The sequence below is a fragment of the Tamandua tetradactyla genome, chromosome 7 (genome assembly GCF_023851605.1).
Source record: "Tamandua tetradactyla isolate mTamTet1 chromosome 7, mTamTet1.pri, whole genome shotgun sequence".
Lineage (NCBI taxonomy): Eukaryota > Metazoa > Chordata > Mammalia > Pilosa > Myrmecophagidae > Tamandua > Tamandua tetradactyla.
This window is the reverse complement of record NC_135333.1, coordinates 164,652,804-164,673,212: the sequence shown is the minus strand read 5'-3', so window position 1 is coordinate 164,673,212 and position 20,409 is coordinate 164,652,804. Positions and strand designations below refer to the sequence as shown.

General features: G+C 33.0%; 1 protein-coding gene across 5 annotated transcripts in view; it reads left to right on the top strand.

The window, feature by feature from the left end:
- Positions 1-20,409, top strand: part of NR2C1 (nuclear receptor subfamily 2 group C member 1) — a 74,132-nt gene that overhangs the window by 34,667 nt on the left and 19,056 nt on the right. For 4 of the 5 annotated variants that reach the window (XM_077111632.1, XM_077111634.1, XM_077111635.1 and 1 more), the window contains 8 exons: positions 3,814-3,887; positions 6,924-7,154; positions 10,152-10,233; positions 11,544-11,723; positions 12,732-12,879; positions 12,979-13,069; positions 15,875-16,059; positions 18,365-18,527. In XM_077111632.1, the coding sequence (XP_076967747.1) occupies positions 3,834-3,887; positions 6,924-7,154; positions 10,152-10,233; positions 11,544-11,723; positions 12,732-12,879; positions 12,979-13,069; positions 15,875-16,059; positions 18,365-18,527 (1,134 nt within the window). In that variant the 5' untranslated portion in view covers positions 3,814-3,833. The remainder of the gene's footprint in view (positions 1-3,813; positions 3,888-6,923; positions 7,155-10,151; positions 10,234-11,543; positions 11,724-12,731; positions 12,880-12,978; positions 13,070-15,874; positions 16,060-18,364; positions 18,528-20,409) is intronic. The other variant, XM_077111636.1, reaches the window with a different exon arrangement.

Here is a 20,409-nt window from a genome sequence, read left to right as displayed (position 1 = left end):
AACTTGGTTCAAGAAGGCCAATGACATTCAGGGTTTCTCTCCCAACTGAAAAGGCACAGGGCGGGGTCTGCTGGCTTTCTCTCCAAGCTTCTTGTTTCATGAAGGCTCCCCCAAGGGTGTTTTTCTTCTTTATCTCCAAAGGTGTGGGCTTTAAAGCTTTTTCCAAAATGATTCCCTTTTAAAGGGCTCCAGTAAGCAAACCCACCTTGAATGGCTGAGTCACATCATGGGAACTAGAAAAATGTTCCCACCCAGCAATATTAAATGAGGATTAAAAGACATGGCTTTACTGGGGTCCACAACAGATTCAAACCAGCACATGTGGTATGCACTCTTTTCAGTCAGTCTTTTGATCAACATTATTTTTAAGGTTTAGCCATGTGGTTACATGTAACAATAGTTTATTCCTTTTTTATTGGTGTAAGAGCAGATATGAAACCTTGTAGTAAACATTCTATTTCAGATTTTTTTTTCAGTTCTATAATCTATAATAGATTCCATTGTTCTATTGAAATTCCTCTCCTGCTCTCTCCGTCTTTATGCCCCATGTTTTCCTAATCACTGTTTTAATGGCCTTGTTTGGTAATTCCATCATCTTTGTCATTTCAGGGTCTGTTTCTGTTGACTTATTTTCCTTCTGGTATGGGCCAGATTTTCCTGCTGTTTGCATATCTTTCTTGCTTTTTACATATGTACTAATTTTGTACTGTATTTTGAACATGGTGAATACTACATTGTTGCATGACTAGATTTTATAATTTTTTTTTAATGTTGTTTTGTTTTGATGGCAGTTGATTTACTTGTGGGTTATCCTGATCCACTTAAGGCTTCTTACACAGTTCTAGAGTAGCCTTGACTAGAGCTCTAGAGTTTCCTGTTCCAAATTTGTGACCTTTCCAAGGTGTCAGATGATTGCCTAGAGTGTTCATTGACATCTCTCTACTTCTGTAGTTAGATTACTGATGTCTTCTACCATGTGTGATTTCTGAAATCTTTGTTCAACTCATGAGTCTTGGTAATTGTTCTCTACCATGCCAAGCACTGCCCCATTATGCAGTACTTAGTGTTCATCCCTATAGCTATTGCTGGAACCCTTTCTCTGTGCAGCTCTTTCTTTTCTACCTCTGTGCCCCACAGATTTTAGCACCTTATCAATCTACACTTTGGTTTCTATGGCCTGGTCTCTGGGAGAATGCTGTGCTCTGTTTGGTGTCCCCTCTTCCTGTGCTGTGGTGTGGAATTTTCCTCCTAGCAGAAATCAGGCATAATCATGAAACTTACCTTATTTGATACCTTCTGTTAAGGTTTTGCCTGGTGTTCATCACCTGAAATCAGTTGTTTTATATATTTTGACCAAGTTTTAGCATTGTTTACAGTGGAATGACTAGTCAGCTAGTAGTTACCCAGTCTCTGCCGGAAGTAGTAGTTTTCTTTCAATGACTATTTTTTTTTAACAGTGGTGTCATAATAAAAATAAAATTACTATGTGGGTGAGGTTGACAAGGGAATTTGACCACATGACCTATGTTTATTTTTAACATAAGTATATATATACACAAAGGGAATTTATTTAGTTAAAATTTATAGTTCTTCAGAGGAAAAACACATGGTGACATCTGCTGGGATTCTCTTCTGGCTTCTGGGTTCAAATGGCTTTCCCCAGGGTGGTTCCTTTCTGCATTTCCAAATGTCTGGGTCTGTACTGGCTCTGAACTCCTCTCTTCTGACTCTTCCTCTTAAACCTCACTCATTGCAGAAGGCACTCCCCTTAGCTAACTGCAGATGTAATCAACCATTGATGAAATTCGCATGCTGATGATTTAAGTCCACAGCACAGAACAACTGGGCACCATCATTTAGCCAAGTTGACCCTTGAACCTAGCTACTACATTCATACATTCTTTGAGCTCATAAAACTACTTTGTGTTCTTTAACTTTTTAAATTAATTTAAAAAATCTTTTAAACATAAAAGCAGACACATTCTTACCATATGATCATTCCATTCTACATATACAATCAGTAATTCACAATATCATCACATAGTTAACATAAGTATATTATAACTAGAATATATTAGTTATAATGTATCAAAACCAGATGAAATAATGAGCATGAGATATACCAGTATAAACTTTTTTTTTTCAACTTTTATAAAGGGAATTTGTTGGGGGGGAGGTGCATGGTCCAGGAATTAAGCCCGGGTCTCCCACATGGAAGGTGAGCATTCTAACACTGAACCACCCGTGCACCCTATAAAGGGAATTTAATAAGTTAAAAGTTTACGGATCTAAGCCTATGAAAATGTCCAAACTAAGGCATCCAGGGAAAGATACCTTAATTCAAGAAAGGCTGATGGGTCTGGAGCACCTCTGTCAGCTGGGAAGGCACACTGGTCCCTTGCTCCTAGTCTCTGTTGCTTTCAGCCTCTGTTCCTGTGGGGGTTCCTCACCTTACTTCTCCGGGGCTGGCTTTCATCTCTTGGCTTTCCTGGGCTCTCTCCAGGTCACTATAAACTTCTGATGACGTAACTTTTTTTTTTTTAGTTTTTAAATGCAGTAAATAAAAATGTGTAAACCATTCTTTACCATATTGAAAAATGACAGGAAATTTAGAACTAGGAAGGATATTTTTAACAGTGATTAGAACTCTAAATCAAGTTTCTCCCTAATCGAAGAGTTATAGTTCTCTTTTTTTCTGTGTATTGTTGGTAATAAAAAATAACTCATGTTTTATATATTGCTTGGTTGACAGTTTACAAAGCACTTTCACATACATTAATAATTTATCTCACATTCACTGTGACGTTATTAGCTCATTAAGGAAAGTAAGGCTCAGTGTTATGTGACTTGTTCCAGACACAGAGCCAAATGTTAGAAATAAGATGTCGTTTTCATGAAACTGATAAAACCATAGTGTTTGATGATGGGATAAATGAGACTTAAATTATAAGTTTGTAATGGACAGTAAGCACATTTTTTCACTTCAGTTACAATGCCTTTGTCATGCTCTAATCTCTTGGCTCTGTGCCTAGTAAATCAGCTAACTGCTAAAAATAAGGATCTATCAGAAATTATTTTTAGGGATGAAGAAAGGGCATATAGAATGTACTTCAATCTTTTCCTTTACCTTTCTAAATAGAAAAATTTCACTAAAACAAGTATATTTTCAAATTCTTCAAATACTGAAATCTTCATATAGTTAACAAAATCTGATAGAAACATATTCCTAATTTTGCTATGGTAAAGGCTAACATTAAATATTGCTTTTAGCACAACTCATTGAAGCATTTAAGTTTTTGAAGTTATCAAAAGAGAAAAACAATTTAGATATTTTGACTATTATAATTACAGAATATATGTGACTATATGAAATATTAGAATATAAAGCAAGTCAAAGTCAACCTAACATTCTTCAGGGTTTCAACTCTGTAGACAGTCCTGTATTAAATTCAAATTAATCTCAATGCATATGATATTACTACTAATGAAGAACAAGCACAAAATTCTAGAGAAATCTATGCTTCTGAATGAATGCAATTATTTTGTCAGTTTTTACAAAATATTAATAAAACAGTTGATTTAAGTTTCACCTGTCTTTAAAAATTGTCACTACGTGGCTAATCTTTGTTTTGTCTATTCCCACCTGCCCACACTCATTCTAATGGGATTATTTTGAAGTAAATCCTACTATCATTTCATTTGTCAGTACTCAAGTGATTATTTTTTGTGAAAATAATTGTGATTTTCTTCACAATTATTGTGAAAAAGTATGATTGTGAAAAGAATATCACTTTCTATTTTATTTTTTTGCAGGACATTTTGGAAACTAGATCATGGCAACAATAGAAGAAATTGCACATCAAATTATTGAACAACAGATGGGGGAAGTATGTCTATTTTACATTTCATTCACTGACTCACCAAACTTTTATTATTTACACCCAATGTCTATGCTAGGTTGTAGAGATGCAAATGAAAGATACCCCCGGACTTTCAGGTAGCTTTTCAAATCTAGGGAGATATAGTTGAATAATCAGATAATCACAATAGAATATGGTAAGTGCTATAATGGGTACTATATAGAGTGCTACAGAAACACAGAATAAAAACAGCTCATGAAGAATTGTGGAGGAGATGGGAGGCAGCATGGGATACTTGGTCAGGGAATGTTTTTTGGGGGGATAGGGAGGTATGAAATCTGAGGCCCTATCTTAATGAACTTGTAGGAGTTACTATATGTCAATGCAGTTAGATATTCATTTTTCCAAGTGGCCATGTGCTGTTTCTTAGAAGAACTAACGCAATTCAGAGGTTCTTAAAGTATGTTCTGAGAACCCTTTCAGAGAGTCCACAGGGTTAAAATCATTTTCATAATGCTAAAATGTTATTGCCCTTTTCGCTCTCATAAATATACAACAGAGACTTCCAGAGACGACATGGCATGTAATAATAGTGTATGATCAAATATGTCAAAATTTCAAAGGTCTATATTTCAGTGAACAAATGTTTTCCAAATGACCAATATTCAATGCTACAAACCACACATGAGTAAAGAATTTATTCGAAATGCAGAATAAACCCATAGGTTTTAATATGGTTTCAGATGCCACATTGCCTTTAAAAAGCTACCACTGTGAAGTTTTGGTATAATATCAAAGAATAATTTCTACAGTAATCTGAAATGGCTATTAAAATTCTCTCCCCCTTTCAACCAATATATATGAAACTGGATTTTCTTTAACCAAGATGACGTGTTACAGTAGATTGAATGGAGCTGTAGATATGACAATCCAGCTGTCTTCTATTAATTTAGATATTAAAGAGATTTGCAAAACATTGTAAAACAGTGCAGCCTTTCCCAAGTTTTTTGCTTACTTGTTTTGGTTAATATACTTTTTTTCATAAAAGTATTTTGTTTTTATTAGCATTTAATGGGTTTATGCTATTTTTTAATGAATTAATAAATATTTTTGAAATTTCTAAGTTTACATTTCTAACATGGTAAACATCAACAAAAATAACCCACATAAACACAAGTCTTTTGGGGCCCTCCATAATTTATGGAGTATGTAAAGGGATCCTGATACCTGAGAACTACTTCCATAATCTATAGTAGTGATGACCGTTTGGATTGTTTGATATCTCAATTATTACAATTACTATTCTGCAGTGAAAAGTCTTTTACTCATCTAGGCATTATATTTTAACTCAGTAATGTGTATCGTGCCAAAGTCTTACTCTCGTCTCTCTAAGAAATAAGTGTGAGCCACTAATTTTTTATTCAATGAATATTTCTATAAAAATAATCCAAAATGAATCTGACAACAGCTTAAACTATGTATGGTAAAATTTGTTACAGATGAATTGACTCAAAATCACATCTTGTAAGTAACATTGAAAATCACAAAAATTGCCAGGGGTGAGGTGTAGCTGGATTTGATAGAAATAACCTCTATAAAAAAATGGACAATGGTTAAAGCTATACCCAGAAAAGTAAGTCCTGGTGGAAATAATGGTTCACCAAAGAAAATGCAAATGGCAGAGGCTATAATCAGTACAATTTGCTATAGACAAAGACTGATTCGTGAATCAGAACTTGGTTTAAATTTCATGTGGAAAAGAATCTTGATGAAGAAAATGAAAATGGAAGAAAGTTGGAAACAAGCCAGTCTTGGTCTTCAAAAAATTAATCAAGTAGTTATATTGGCTTAATGAAGTTTACTTTGTAAAATATTTACAAACAACATCATCATCATCAACAAAAGCACTCAATGCTGAGATAGTTCTGTTTATTCATGATGTTGCTCTTTCCCAGGCTATCCCATCTTAGTACATGTTAGCACAGTCTCTCCCAGTTGCTCAGATAAAGTTTTGTAGACATCTCTAGCACTTCTCTCTTCATATTCCACATCCAATCCAGTTGTTTTTCACCCACAGCTTGGGTACTATGCTATTTCCTAACCACTATCATAGCTTGTCAGTGTTTTTGTGGTAGCATCCTTTCTGATCTTCCCAATTCTACTCTTGAGCCTCTACAACCTATTCTCCACAGTAAGTCTAAAATGATCCTTTTTAAAAAATTAGGATCCTGCTACTCCTCTGTTCCAATCCATCCCTTGAGTGGCTTTCTGTTATACACGATAGGAAATCCAGACTTTTGTCTGACCTACAAGGCCTATGTGATTTGACCTTCAGCTCTTACTCAGATCCCATCTTCTACCATATTACCCTTTTTCCACTCTGTTGTATTCTCAGTGCTCTCTTACGTGCCCTCAGATGTGACAAATATACTCCCCTTTGCTCCAGGACTTTCTTATATGTTCTGTTATCTCTGCCTGGGATGCTTTTCCTCTAGGTAGTCCTAAGCCTTCTTCTGTTAATTCATTCAGAGCTGTGCAAAAATTTCATTTCAGAGAGTTTCCTTCATTGCCCTTATTCCATCACGCTTTCTTACCTAATCCTACTTTATTTTTCTTCATAAAATTATTCTTAACACCACCTGATATTATTGTTATTTGCTTATTTGTTTATTATCTCTTCCCCACTATAATGAAACTTTCACAAGAGCAGAAGTTTTGTTTTGTTAACTGCTATATCCCAGAACCCAGAACAGTACTTGGCAAATAGAGTATATCCAATATGCTTTTACCTAAATGGAAGGAAAAAGGGAGAGGGAAGGGAGGAATCAAAATATTGAGGGCAAATATTCTATTATTGTGCCTTTATTTGTTAGCACATTATTTCATAGGTTATAATTTCATGGAAGTAGAGTTGCAAGTTCAAAAGATGTGTACATGTATTATATAAAATATATATCATGGTGTGCTTATCTAACTTTGTCTGAAGGTAGTAGAAAATTGTATCATTGGAGGGCAAAGAAAGATTGAGTACAGTTGAGTTCTGAGTTGACATTCTTGTTTTAGATTGTTACAGAGCAGCAGACTGGCCAGAAAATCCAAATCGTGGCAGCTCTCGATCATAGTACACAAAGCAAGCAGTTCATTCTTACAAATCACGATGGCTCTACTCCAAACAAAGTCATTCTGGCCAGGCAAGATTCTACTCCAGGAAAAGTTTTCCTCACAACTCCAGATGCGGCAGGTGTCAACCAGTTATTTTTTACAGCTCCTGATCTGTCTGCACAGCACCTCCAGGTAAATAACTATGAAAGTATGTTTTCATCTTAGACTGAAAAAAGAACAGTTAAAGCATGTCCTGACTATAAGTTCTGCCATTAATACTTTAAAATATATGCATATGCAGTAGAAAAAAAAATCTTGCAGAAAATTGCGTGTTATGAAGAGTATCTACAGTTGCTACTTTCTCCTTTGTGCCATGGTGGTATTCATCACATATCTTCACACTCTTATATTTTGGGAGGTTCTTAGTTACAGACAGTAAGAAAGATTCACTTCGGCTAGTTTGTCCAGGAATAGATTTAATAAGAAATATAGGTAATTTAGAATTCTTAAGAAGGCTGAAGAAACACTTCTCGTCCAGACTTCCAAGAATGATAACTACCAGAGCTTGCTGCAAAGCTGGCTTCTAAGAGACCTGCTGCTTTCGCACAATTAGGAAGCTGCCAAATCAGGAGCAGCTTCTATAGTTGCAGTTCCCAGGACCAAGCTGCCTGTACCACAGACTGGAAGCTGCAGAAACAAGAAATTTTGCTCTCTCTGCTGGTGTTCACCACTATGCCTCCTCTACTTCACTGGTGTAGAAAGCAATCTACTCCGTGATCTGCAGCATCTTCCTCAGGCTTTATTCCAATAGATTCACTTTACATAGTTTGAGTATTTGCTAGTTATACCTTATTCTTCAAAGAGCCACTTAAGGCTTTTACACCCTACATGACTGGTTTACATAGATATTTTTACTGCTGGTTGCCATGGTTGAATACAAATACAATGTGCCCAGAAGTTGACCTTCACATACTCTTAGAGAAGTACCTACTTAAATTACATTTTCATGTTTTCTGATGAAAAACTGATCAAAGAAAATTCTTTTTAGGATTAAAGAATTCCTAATTCATAAAATATTCATAAAATATGAAATGTGCCTGTGTATCCTCATATTCTACCATTTGTATTATATTTTGAAACTGCTAAGGTAGAAAACAGACAGGACCATAGTTAAGGATTTATAAATTTTTTATCAACAGAAGTCACCAAAAATGTATTATGACATTATACATACCTTAATTTCTCTATGTTTTAATTTATATACTTTATTTTTTAGAACAATTTTAGATGTTTTTAACAGAAAAATTTAATAAATTATACAGAATTCCCTTCCCCTCCCCCACACATATAGTTTTCCCTTTTATTAACATTTGATATTAGTATGGTACATTTATTACAGTTAATGACCTAATACTGATAACAGTATAATTAACCATAGTCCGTAGTTTATTCAGCTCTCCTTAGTTTTTACATAATGTTCTTTTTTTTTTATTCAGGATCCCCATTACACAACATTATCATGTCTCCTTAGACTCTTGGCTGGGACAGTTTCTCAGGCTTTCGTTGTTTTTGACGACCTTGACAGTTTTGACGTTTACTAGTCAGGTTTATCATAGGATGTCTCACAATTGAATTTGTCTGATGTTCTTCCTATGATTAGACAGGGATTATGGATTTGGGGGCAGGAAATTCTATTCATAGAGGCTAACTGCCATTTTCATCACATTGTATCAAGGTGCATACTATCAGCATGATTTATAACTGTTGATATTGACCTTCTAACCTTTCTGAAGTTCTTTTCAAGTTTTTTTACGGTGAAGTTACTCTCTAAAATAATTCCTCTGTTTATTAAAATAAAGATAACATTAGTACTTTGCCTATTTTATGAATCATCTCTAACGGCAGTGAAAGAGAAACATGGGATGAATTTCTCTGGGTCAGGAATCAGAAGATTTCATTTCTGATCTAGTGATTTAATATGGGTTATGGGCAAATCCTTTAACCTCTCAATTTCTGTTCTACCCTTAGGAATAAAAATAGATTAAAAATTAACACCATTTTCAGGAAATGTGCTGTTTAGGAAAAAAGTGATACTTGTCATAGATGCTTTCAGAGGATTTCTAATACTAGAAGGTTTTTATATTTTAGTTTTTGCTTTTTTGTTTTTGTATTTAAGGCTGATTTTTTGGTGATATAAGAAGAAATGTTACCACTTATAATAAGAGGCAGTCATTTTAAGGACCATTTAGTCTTTAAAATCAGAATTTACTCCTGACAACATTCGCCCCCTAAGTAAAACAAAGTTAAGATAAAAGGATTACTTTGTCTGTTGTTTTAAGGCCAGGGTAAAGTATTTACCAAATACCATATTATTTATTTTTTCATTAAATCAATGGCTTGTTCATATTTCAGTAGATTGAAAGAAAATGATTAAATGATTGAAGAAAATCTTAAAAGAAGAAACTGGTATATTTTTGCCGGCATCATATTAGCTGGATCTAGTGATCAGCTCTTTATGTGATTTAAAGAGGTTTAGAATTTGCCCAAGGCCACCCCACCTAATCCCAGTCCTGGTCTCTGACTTATTACCCTTTAACTCCAGAGTCCATGTTCTCAACCACTATATCAAACCCAAATCTTAGAAACTCAGTTATGAAAGTTTTATACATTTGTATATCTTCCATATTTACATAATTATAATGAACATCAACAAAATATTTTTCTTTATAATCCCTTTTTTATTTATAAAATTCAGGGTTATCTTTTCATGCTATTACAGTTTATTTTAGTCATGTCATTCTTCTCAGAAAGGTTCTGAGCTCTTCAGAGATACAATCACTGTAGATGAACAGCTGCTGAAGTAATTTAATGTGTTCCATATGAATAATATTCAGATCTTGAAGGGTGGTGCATTAAATATTTTCAGATGTTGTTGTGCTTTGAACAGTCTTGTTAGTTTAATGAAATTGTTATGTAACAAATTACAGATATATTTTTACTGTGTTTTTGTCTTATGGAAATTTTCCATTTATATATAAAGAAAATTAAGGATAGTTTATATAATATGCATAATAATAGAGTTCAAAGTTCAGAAATTCATGAAAAAGAAAGGAAAAATGGCAGACTGTTCTTTTACTTTTTTGACAAAATGAGAACCTTGTTGATAACAGCTTTCTTTTTTTTTTTAAGCTCTTAACAGATAATTCTTCCCCAGACCAGGGAGCAAATAAGGTTTTTGATCTTTGCGTAGTATGTGGAGACAAAGCATCAGGTAACCTTAAAAATAGCCCTGTATTGTTGTGTTGTTACAGTTACTACTTCATCACCATGTTTCCTCTACTGAAAGTAAAAAGGGAACTAAAGAAGTGTGGTATTTTTATGGTGAATATATTTATATTTATAGCCTACGAGATTTGAGTAATTTTTCCCCAAAGCTATTTATTCACCAAAAGATATTTTCACTTTAATGCAGTTGAATTTTATTTACTTTTATTTTTGTTTGTTAGAGAAGTTATAGGTTTACAGAAAAATTATGCAGAAAATACAGAGTTCTCGTATACTCCTCCCACTCACAGTTTTCCCTTTTATTAACATTTTGCTTTAGTATGGTACTTTTTTTTAAAGTTGATGAGACAATATTATAATTATTAACTATAGTCCATGTAATTTGATTTTATAAGGACATAATACACACATTTTAAAGAAATACGAGAAACAGTTTAGCTTTTTGAAAGTAAATGTATGGAAAATTTTTGAATGTGAAGGCTTGGAAGCCTTGTCAAAGGAATTATTTCAAAATGAGTTGTGATCCTTAATAACAAAACATCAAGTTGTCAGCCTACTTCTTGAACCCTGTTTTCATTCCAGGATTATGGAATATCTTGAATTATTCAGATGGACAAAGCTCTGGTTGACCTTTACTTAGTGCTGTGTATAGCTGAGTAGGCATTTTTCCAAGCCTATTACTAGTAATCAGGGTTGAATCATTTGAGTTTTACCCATTATAATCTCATGCCAGATATACATGTCCATGTCCACTCCTATATTAATATATTTGTACCCTTTTATCTTTTATCTTTTCCAAAGCTTCATTACAGAAACCACCACTATACCTTTCATCAGGGTATGTTCAGTTCATTAAAAGGTGTTGTGCAAAGAGATGTTTTGAGAAATGGCAAGTTAATCAGAATATAATAAATTTCTTCAGAAATTGCAAAGGTGGAACTCAAAAATTGGGGGGGGACTTATATTTCAAATACCAGCTGACTCTACCCTTTTTCTCTGGAGCATAATTTTCAGATTGAAATTCCTGTAATATAATATATAACTAAACTGTAATTTACAAGTGATATCAAAAGTGAAACTAGTTACAATCAGTTCCTGAAATTTTAAGAGTAATATTATTAATTTTATCAAAGAATATGGTTATTATATTCACTATTTAGTAACTGTCCTAAAAAATGTCCTTAAACTCTAAAACCTCAGCGTTTCATCTCATACTTTCGTTGTTACTTAAAGGGACATAATGTGTTTATTTCTGTTGTAATGACTTTTGTATTTTCTTATACATTTTGCCTCTAGGGCGTCATTATGGAGCAGTAACTTGTGAAGGTTGCAAAGGATTCTTTAAAAGAAGCATCCGAAAAAATTTAGTGTATTCTTGTCGAGGCTCAAAGGACTGTATTATCAATAAACACCATCGAAACCGCTGTCAATATTGCAGGTTACAGAGATGTATTGCGTTTGGAATGAAACAAGACTGTATGTATTAGCTTTGAAGAAAAAAATAGTTTTAAAGATTAAAGCAAACTAAAAATGTGTTTACATTGGCACATTAAAATATATCAAATATTTGTCCTTTTAAATTAGTTTTCTAGCTAAAAATACAGGAATATGTTCATATGTACTTATTATTTATTTATTCGATAAATGTTTATTGACAGCCTGTTTGCCAGGCTTGTCTTTGTAGTTTGAACTTGGCAAAAAGAAAAGTATAACTAACTAGATAACTGAATTAGCTATATTCTTAAAGTGATATATTTTTAATAAGAGAATAACAACTGACAATGATTGGGCTCTTATTATATGTGATACTGTGTTCAGCATATTTATTTACTTATTTTCACAGCAGTTCTATGCAATAAGTACTATTGTTATTCATTTTACATTTGAGTAAGAGAGAGGTTGAGTAATTTGCCCAAGGTTACACAACTAATAAGTGGCAGAACTTGGATTTTTCCTGGCAAATTTGTCTAGAAAATGAATTTTTGATAACTATGCTATTTTGAAATAAAATACATGAGAATATTGCTTAGATTTTATAAAGGAAGGTCATGTAGTTGAATTGTTTCTTAAAAATCTCCCTGCACTCAGCTAAAAAAACAATCTATCTTTGGTCTTTTGGCTCTCTATTAGTATTATTTGTAATTGATTAAATTTAATTTCATTTTTAAAAACACATATGAAATCTCCTGCTTCAGTTCTTCCTTCTTGACACTCACCTTTTAAAACCAAGAGTTCCTATGCATTTCTACCACAGGAAAGAAAGCAGGGAGAGAAAAGAGAATGAGAGATGCAGATTGGCCAGTTCTACCATTTTGAAGCAACTTTGTTTAATTTACAAATACTTTCTAAAGATTGATGATTATCTTTGGAGTTCATTTATGGTAACCATGTCTCCTGTTAACCAGAATTGCAGACCTAGAGCTTACATTTATAATTGCATATAAATTCTGCATTGTGATGTAATAGTTTGACACATTCTTGTAGCTGTTCAGTGTGAAAGAAAACCCATTGAAGTATCACGAGAAAAATCTTCCAATTGTGCCGCTTCAACAGAAAAAATCTACATCCGAAAAGACCTACGAAGCCCATTAGCTGCAACTCCAACTTTTGTAACAGATAGTGAAACTGCAAGGTATAGTAAACAAACAGACAACAACGTATATTAAGTAGCTGATCATTTATTTTTCTTCCCTGTGGAATTAAGGCTAAAATGTACACTTATTTGTTACAGGTCAGCAGGACTGTTAGATTCAGGAATGTTTGTGAATATTCATCAGTCTGGAATAAAAACTGAGTCAACTGTGCTGATGACACCAGATAAGGTGTGTTTAGTACAATTAATTTAAAGCTTAAAATTTTTAAGCTTTTAAAATTTTTCCATGTTCTTTGTTTCCCACATCAATTTGTTCAGTTGATTTAGTCCTAAGTAGTCCCTCTATCACAAGTTGCCTTGTTTAAACGTTAATTGTTAGCTTTTTGTTAGAAATGTTTGTTACTCCACTAGGAAAATTACAGCTTCAATGTGAAAGTGACAAACATTTAAAAGTCTTCCAAATTTCTTTTCATTTGTCTTGCAATTAAAGTCCTCAGGGAAAGAAATTTTAATAATATTGCAAAATTCTTAATATTCCTTTTATGTTCACCTACAGATTTTGTAGTACCAAAATACTTAACATTTTAGTTTCAGGTAAAGAGAAATTCTTAGCACACCTAAATCAGAGCATTGACTTGAGTCAAAAGTAGGAATAGGATTGCAAGAACTCTTATATTATGCACCCAAGTCACCTGTGTTCTTTTAGACATTGGAGCAGCTATTTATTAAACAAGAGATTTGAAGGAGAAAGGTAGGTGTTTATAGATTGAGCATGTAGAGTTTCTGTAGTTTTCAGAAAACATTGTGAGAATAAGAAGCAAAAATTTCTCTTGAAGATTCACATCTAAAAACACATTTCAGGAAGCCTATAATCAGGATTTCTTTCTCTCAGCCTGTAATGTGATTTGGTTGTACATAACCCGTAGGGATATTCAACCTGCTCATTGCCAGATTTGTGTTACATTTGTTGCTTGAAACTTTAAGGCATGCTAAGTACTTTAGGATTCTGGAATCGGATTTCATCTGCCACTTTACTAGCTGCTAACCTTAGGCAATTTGTTTGACCTCTCATCACCTCAGTTTCCTCTTCTGTAAAATAGGGATAATAATAAGAGTGTCTACTTTGCAGGTTGGGTTTTAGCATGTAGCTGTTGGAGATTTGGCCTCTTGCCATACATTTGGGAATTATAAGATTTCACTTATTGTCTTCATGATTCAAGTTTTAAATGGTAGTTGCAATATTTCATTGAACTATTCACTCTTTTAGGAAGGGAAGGAAACTAAGTTTTATTGGGAAATCGCTTTTTGCTCAGGCACTGTGCTTTTATGTATCTCTTTTTATTAAATTGTTGTTAACAACCCTGTGTTATAGTTTTCTGTGATAAATGGTCCCATACTGTCAAGTTACAAGTTGTGATGTTTCAACTCTACCATTTTATCAAAGAGTCTTTAATGGTAAAAATTTCAAAATCTAATTAAATAGACTTATTACTAGATGGGAGAAAATACTCATTGATTCATTTAAATGAACACACATTCCTTCCCATATTCTCCATTTCCAAGAGCACAAAGTTAAAGTGTTTTTACTTTGAAAATTTAGGTCTGTATATGACTTCAAAAATATATGAGCTTCCAAGTTTTACTTGAAAATTAAAACACTTAAAATTTCTGATTGTTTTTGCTTATATGTGAGCGGGCTTTTGGAGCAGTGGTTTAAGAACATGGGATTTAGAGTCAGACCCACATCCTACTACCTGGGATGACTGTGGGTAACTCTCCTCATCAGTAATGTGAAATGATGACTCCTGTTTCACAGGGTGGTTGTGAAGATTAAATGAAATGTGTATGTAAAAGAGTGATCATGAAAAGCCCTCAGAAACTGGTAGAGATATTCAGTAAATGATTCTGGATTGATTAATTTGTAGAAAATAATTTTATTTTTCTCATCATTCACCAGAATCAATTTAAAATGAATTAAGAGAATTGAAATAACAAGTGAAACATCCAGAAACGTGTTTCCTTAGGATTAACAACACTAAAAACAAAGCCATATAGGAAAATATTAATAGATAAATACCATGTAGGGATCTTGTCAGTAGCTATAGAAGCCCATTTGAAAGGCCATTCACTAAGTTAGGATGAGATAATTTGAGCATCAAAAAAAGAATGATTGTAATGGATTGAAACACATCACATATATAGAAATCTGTACTTTCAAAATGATATTCAAATAACTCATGTGTCAACCATTAGAGGTTGCTAAGGTACCAACTCATTACTAAGAAAAGTGATACATAAAGGGAGTAAAAATCAAGTGCTTATCTGCCTTTCCTCCTCAAACTATATTTCTGAGTAATGGGTTAAGAGAAATAATTATAGTTAATTAGAGCATGAAAAATCCATTGTTTTATATAAGAATATGTAATTGATGAAGAAAAATGGGAGAAAATATGCAATGTATAGCAAAATACCTATTCTTAAATATATAAATAAAATTTTCAAATTCGAGAATAAAAAGTGAAGACAGAAATGGGCAACCAATTTCTTTTTCATTTTTGTATCCTCAGCATTTTCTACAATACCTAGTAAAAGTTGGCATCTTAGGAAATCTGTTTAATACATTTGTCTTTTGTTTCACTAGTATTGATTTTACTACGTTCTATACAACTTTTCACTTTGGATACTGAGTTTTGAGAATTATAATAACAGTATTAACAGAATTTTAATGCTTAAAACATTTGAAAGATCATCTAATTTATTTTGCAGAAGAAGGGACCAAAATGTGGATAGGTTAGCCATTAAGTACAGATTTTGGTTTAATGTAACTTCTTTATTACATTTCTTAAGAAATGTAACTGATTTTTTAAAACTTGTGTTTTCAAAAAAAAAAGGTTTTGGGCTCTGATTTCACTCTGCAGTTTTCATTTGTCTTTATTGAATTTGAGTATTTCATAATCTAGAATTGCATGTTTCAGATTTAAAAGATTATTGATTCAAGTTTGCAGAATTTTAATACTCCTATTCTTTTTTAAAGGCTGAAGCATGTCAAGGAGATTTAAGTACCTTGGCCAGTGTGGTTACATCATTAGCAAATCTTGGAAAAACTAAAGATCTTTCTCAAAATAGTAATGATATGTCTCTGATTGAAAACTTAAGTAATGGTGATACCTCTTTGTGTGAATTTCATCAAGAAATGCAAGCCAATGGTGATGTTTCAAGGTAAGGTCTACTTTGAACTTGTGTTTTTTTTTTTTTTTTGCTTAATGTCCTTTAGCATGTCTTAAAGTATTTTATGTTGAATACTATTTACAGAAGTTTCAGAAAACAAGCATTTCTATTAGACACTTAGAAAATGTAAGGCATAATAAACCACCTTCAGTTTAAAATGTTGTTCTCAACAAGTTACATTCTAGGTAGCAGCAATAAGTGAATTTTTTAATGTTAGAATTTAGTCTTGAAATTTAAGAAATTTTTTCCCTGTAAAGATAATTTGTGTCTGACATTTCAAATATTTTAGTCGCCAAATTTTATCTTCTATTATGTACAATGAAACGTTTTTATTACTAAGCAGTCATCTTGATTTTTTTTCCTCCTAATTTCTAGTCATGAAAATGGACTTAGTTGGATTAACTACAGTTTTAAGTTACTTTTCAGGAATCTAGTATCAGACTTTTTTTTTTTTCATTCTCTCAGTATTAATATTTAGGATATAGAAACCAGATTGCTTCTAGTTTTTCTCACACTCTTATTTATCATTTAAAGCATTGGAGAAACTGCATTTAAGATTCTCAATAAATATTTTTATTGAACATGAGAATTCAAGGAACTCTTGAAGGCATCTCACTGAAAAATATAGGGAGGGATTTTGAATAATTATTTACTAGCTTTAAGTATTTAATATGCTAATCTCAAATTATTATACAAGTTTAAAATTATTCTCTGAATTTTTCAATAAAAGCAAAACCTAACTGTTGTAGAGAATACAGTAAATTCAACAAGTTCTCAACCCTTGTTCTTTTTAAATACATCCCAAATATAAATTAAGTGAGCTGATATCCTGTAGTATCAAATGTATGTTTTAAAAGCACATTTTCATACCGAAGTATCTGTTTTTTTGTAATTAAACATACCAGCATACAAATACAAACATTCTCTTTTTTTGAGACTTAAACAAGATAGTTTATTTTTCTCTCACATAACATAAAAGTGGGAGGCTCTGATCCAGGAACTTAGTCAGGGACCCAAACATTTTCTGTTAAAAACCAGAGAGTAAATATTTTTTACTTTGCAGGCCTTAAGGTCTCTGTTGCAACTACTCGAATCTGCTGATTTGCACAAAAGCAGTTCTAAGCAATATGTTAAAAAAGAGGGGAGGGGACTTGGCTGTGTTCCAAAACAAGTGGTGCAGTGTCTTTGGCTCCAAGTAGTTGGTGATTCCTGGTCTAGGCCACTGTCCTCATCAGCATGGTCAAAGTAAGGTTGCTGTCACTGCAGCTTCTAGACAGGAAGAGGAAAAGACAGAAGTCCAGGGCAGGGTATTTTCTTTTATTTAAGTAGTGCGAATCCACTTACATTTGATTGAAGAAACTTGGTCACATAGTCACACCTCACTGCAAGGGCAGCTGGCAAATATGGTTTCCATATGACACGAAAAGGAGAGAATGGATTTGGCAGGACGCAGCTGTCTCCATTACTTGCCGTTGAGTACTTCATTGGTGCCAGGGTCCATTACACTTTGTACTGGCCACCAGAGCCATGGCAAGAAAGAGTTCACATCAGTTTGGATGAGCAATTCAGATGCCTATAATCTATTGTTTTTCAAACTGCAGATGTTGAACCATCATTGAGTCAGGGAATCAAGTTAGTGGGTTGTGACCCATGACTTTTTTTTAATGATTATTTATTTATTTATTTTTTATGGAACATAACCACATACAGACACAAACATTCTTACCATATGATCATTCCGTTCTTGTTATATGATCAATAACTCACAAGATCATCACAGTTGTATATTCATCATCATGATCATTTGTTAAAACATTTACATCAATTCAGAAAAAGAAATAAAAAGAAAACAGAAAAAAATTCATACGTACCATACCCCTTATCCCTCACTTTCATTGATGGCTAGCATTTAATCTACTAAATTTATTTTAACATTTGTTCCCCCTATTATTTATTTATTTTTAATCCATATATTTTATTCATCTGTCGCTAAGGTAGATAAAAGGAGCATTAGACACAAGTATCTGGTTTTTTTCCTCCCTTAATTTAGATAAAATTTTAAAAAGAAGTTTAATCTCTGATAATATTCTTTCTCATATAGTGCGTATGAAGTTTAATTTGTTGCTTTTGAAGAGGGTCATAGATTTCACTGAAATAGAGTTACCAATGATATACCAAAGTACTATTTTCTAAATACTTTTAAAGGCTTAAAATCTTAATTTCGTAATTTTGCATTAAATTTTAATTTTATTGTAGACATTTGACAAGCTCACAGATTCTGGTGTCTCCTTTATAGGGCATTTGACACTCTTGCAAAAGCATTGAATCCTGGAGAGAGTTCCTGTCAGAACTCAGTAGAGGGCATGGAAGCAAGCGTACCCCTAATTGCTGGAGATTCAAGCATAAATTACATCGAAAAAGAGGGTCCACTTCTCAGCGATTCACATGTAGCTTTCAGGGTATTTCTTATATGTATTTTAAATTTTTGTTTTGTGTTATTATCCAATTTGATTTTAATCTTCCTTTCAAAATTGAATTATACTCATTATTCTTTTAAAATAAACATTGATCCTGAAAGAATTTCAAAACAGCAATTAAGATATATACATCTGGCTATAATAATAATATTGTCATCTTGTTTATAAATCATAATAGAATTAAGGGTTCAAGTCTATAAAAATTAGCTTTTAGAGTTCTTAAACATAGATTTTTTTTTTAAGTATTAGCAGTCATGATTTGTTGAGTGTACTGCTTTTTTTCAAGCTTAGCTACTTTTTCTTTAGTTTAAACCTTACCTAACACAGGTGTCTTGTTCTGACCATAGTAATTGTAAAGAACACTTATTATGTACTACTCTATTTAGGTACCTCTTAGCATTATTATAAAAAGGTAGAAATTTTAACTTTGTTTTTTAACCACTTTTTAACCATTTGGGGGAAGGTAACCTGATTTCTTTTTTGGTCCTCTAAAGATACTGATTTATGATGGAATCAATTCATATAGAATACTAGAAAGTCATTGATTTGATCATTCAAGTAGTGTTTGGACCAGAGCTATATATGTACTGTTGAGGCCTTACATTAAAAAAAACTACACAAAAAAGCACTGCTGTTTTGACCTCTCCATCATTACCACTCTGAATCTATGCTCTGCCAGTTCTGGGTGCTGTTAGCAAACTGTATGCAAAGTGAGTGAAAATATTAACAACACAAGACAGTCGTGAAGTATCTGAGGGTAATTATAATTTTACTGTGGATTTCTTATAAAAATATGCACAGTTATTATATACTTAAGTGTATTACTGGCAGAAATGATGAACACAAATCTGACATTGATTAAAACTGCATATGGCAAATTTTTATTTATTTTTTAATTTTATTTTATTATTTCTTTTGGGATGGGCAGGCTTGGGAAACCGAACTCAGGTCTCTGGCATGGTAGGCAAGAACTCTGCCACTGAGCCACCATTGCCCACCCCATATGGTAAATTTTTTCTCTTTTCATGGGCAGGCACTGGAAACAAACCTGGGTCCCCAGCATGGCAGGCAAGAACTCTGCCTGCTGAGCCACCCATATGGTAAATTTTGTATTTGCAAAATTTGATTTAGTAGAAATAGCCACAGAGAAAGCCTGCAGTGACTTTAATAATTGCTGTAAGTTGATATAGTCAATAGAACACTTCTGTGAAACAAATCTTCATGTAAAATTTTACCAAAGGTAACTTATATGGTAAGAAAACACTAATATTTTATTTATACTACATAAGGAAAAATGTTAATGGTAATATAAGGAGAAACGATGGGAATAACCATTGGTATCCATAAAATTTATGGTAGGAGCTATGGACAAGGGTGGAGAAAGCCAAAATTGATTTTTCCCATTGCTCCTTATTCTACATAAAAGGGTTTCTTTTGTATTCGTTTTATTTTCTTTATTTTATTTAAGCAAGGAGGAAGATATATTATAAATGAGACAATGTAATGTAGAAGGAGGACCTAAGGCAAGAAGAAGGGAGAGTGCTTTTTTTAGAAAGTAGAAGTAATCACCTTTTTTATCATTGATGTTGGTCCTCAGCATTGTTGATTCTTTCAAATACATGTTTTGGAAAGGCAGATTAGAATACTGTTGTGTTTCTGTAATTGGCTTTTTTACCATCCGTCTTTGACTTACTGTACTCTGGGTGTCCTCAAAGTCAGTACTAAAATTTCTTGCTGTCCTGTAGAGGACAATTTCTTCTTTCTCGGATTCTTATTTATAGCCCTCTGTGAATCAAGAGTTTTAATTTTCAGTGATTTCCCTACTGAGTTCCTAGAGCCTGTATTTTCATGGTTGTTTCTCTCA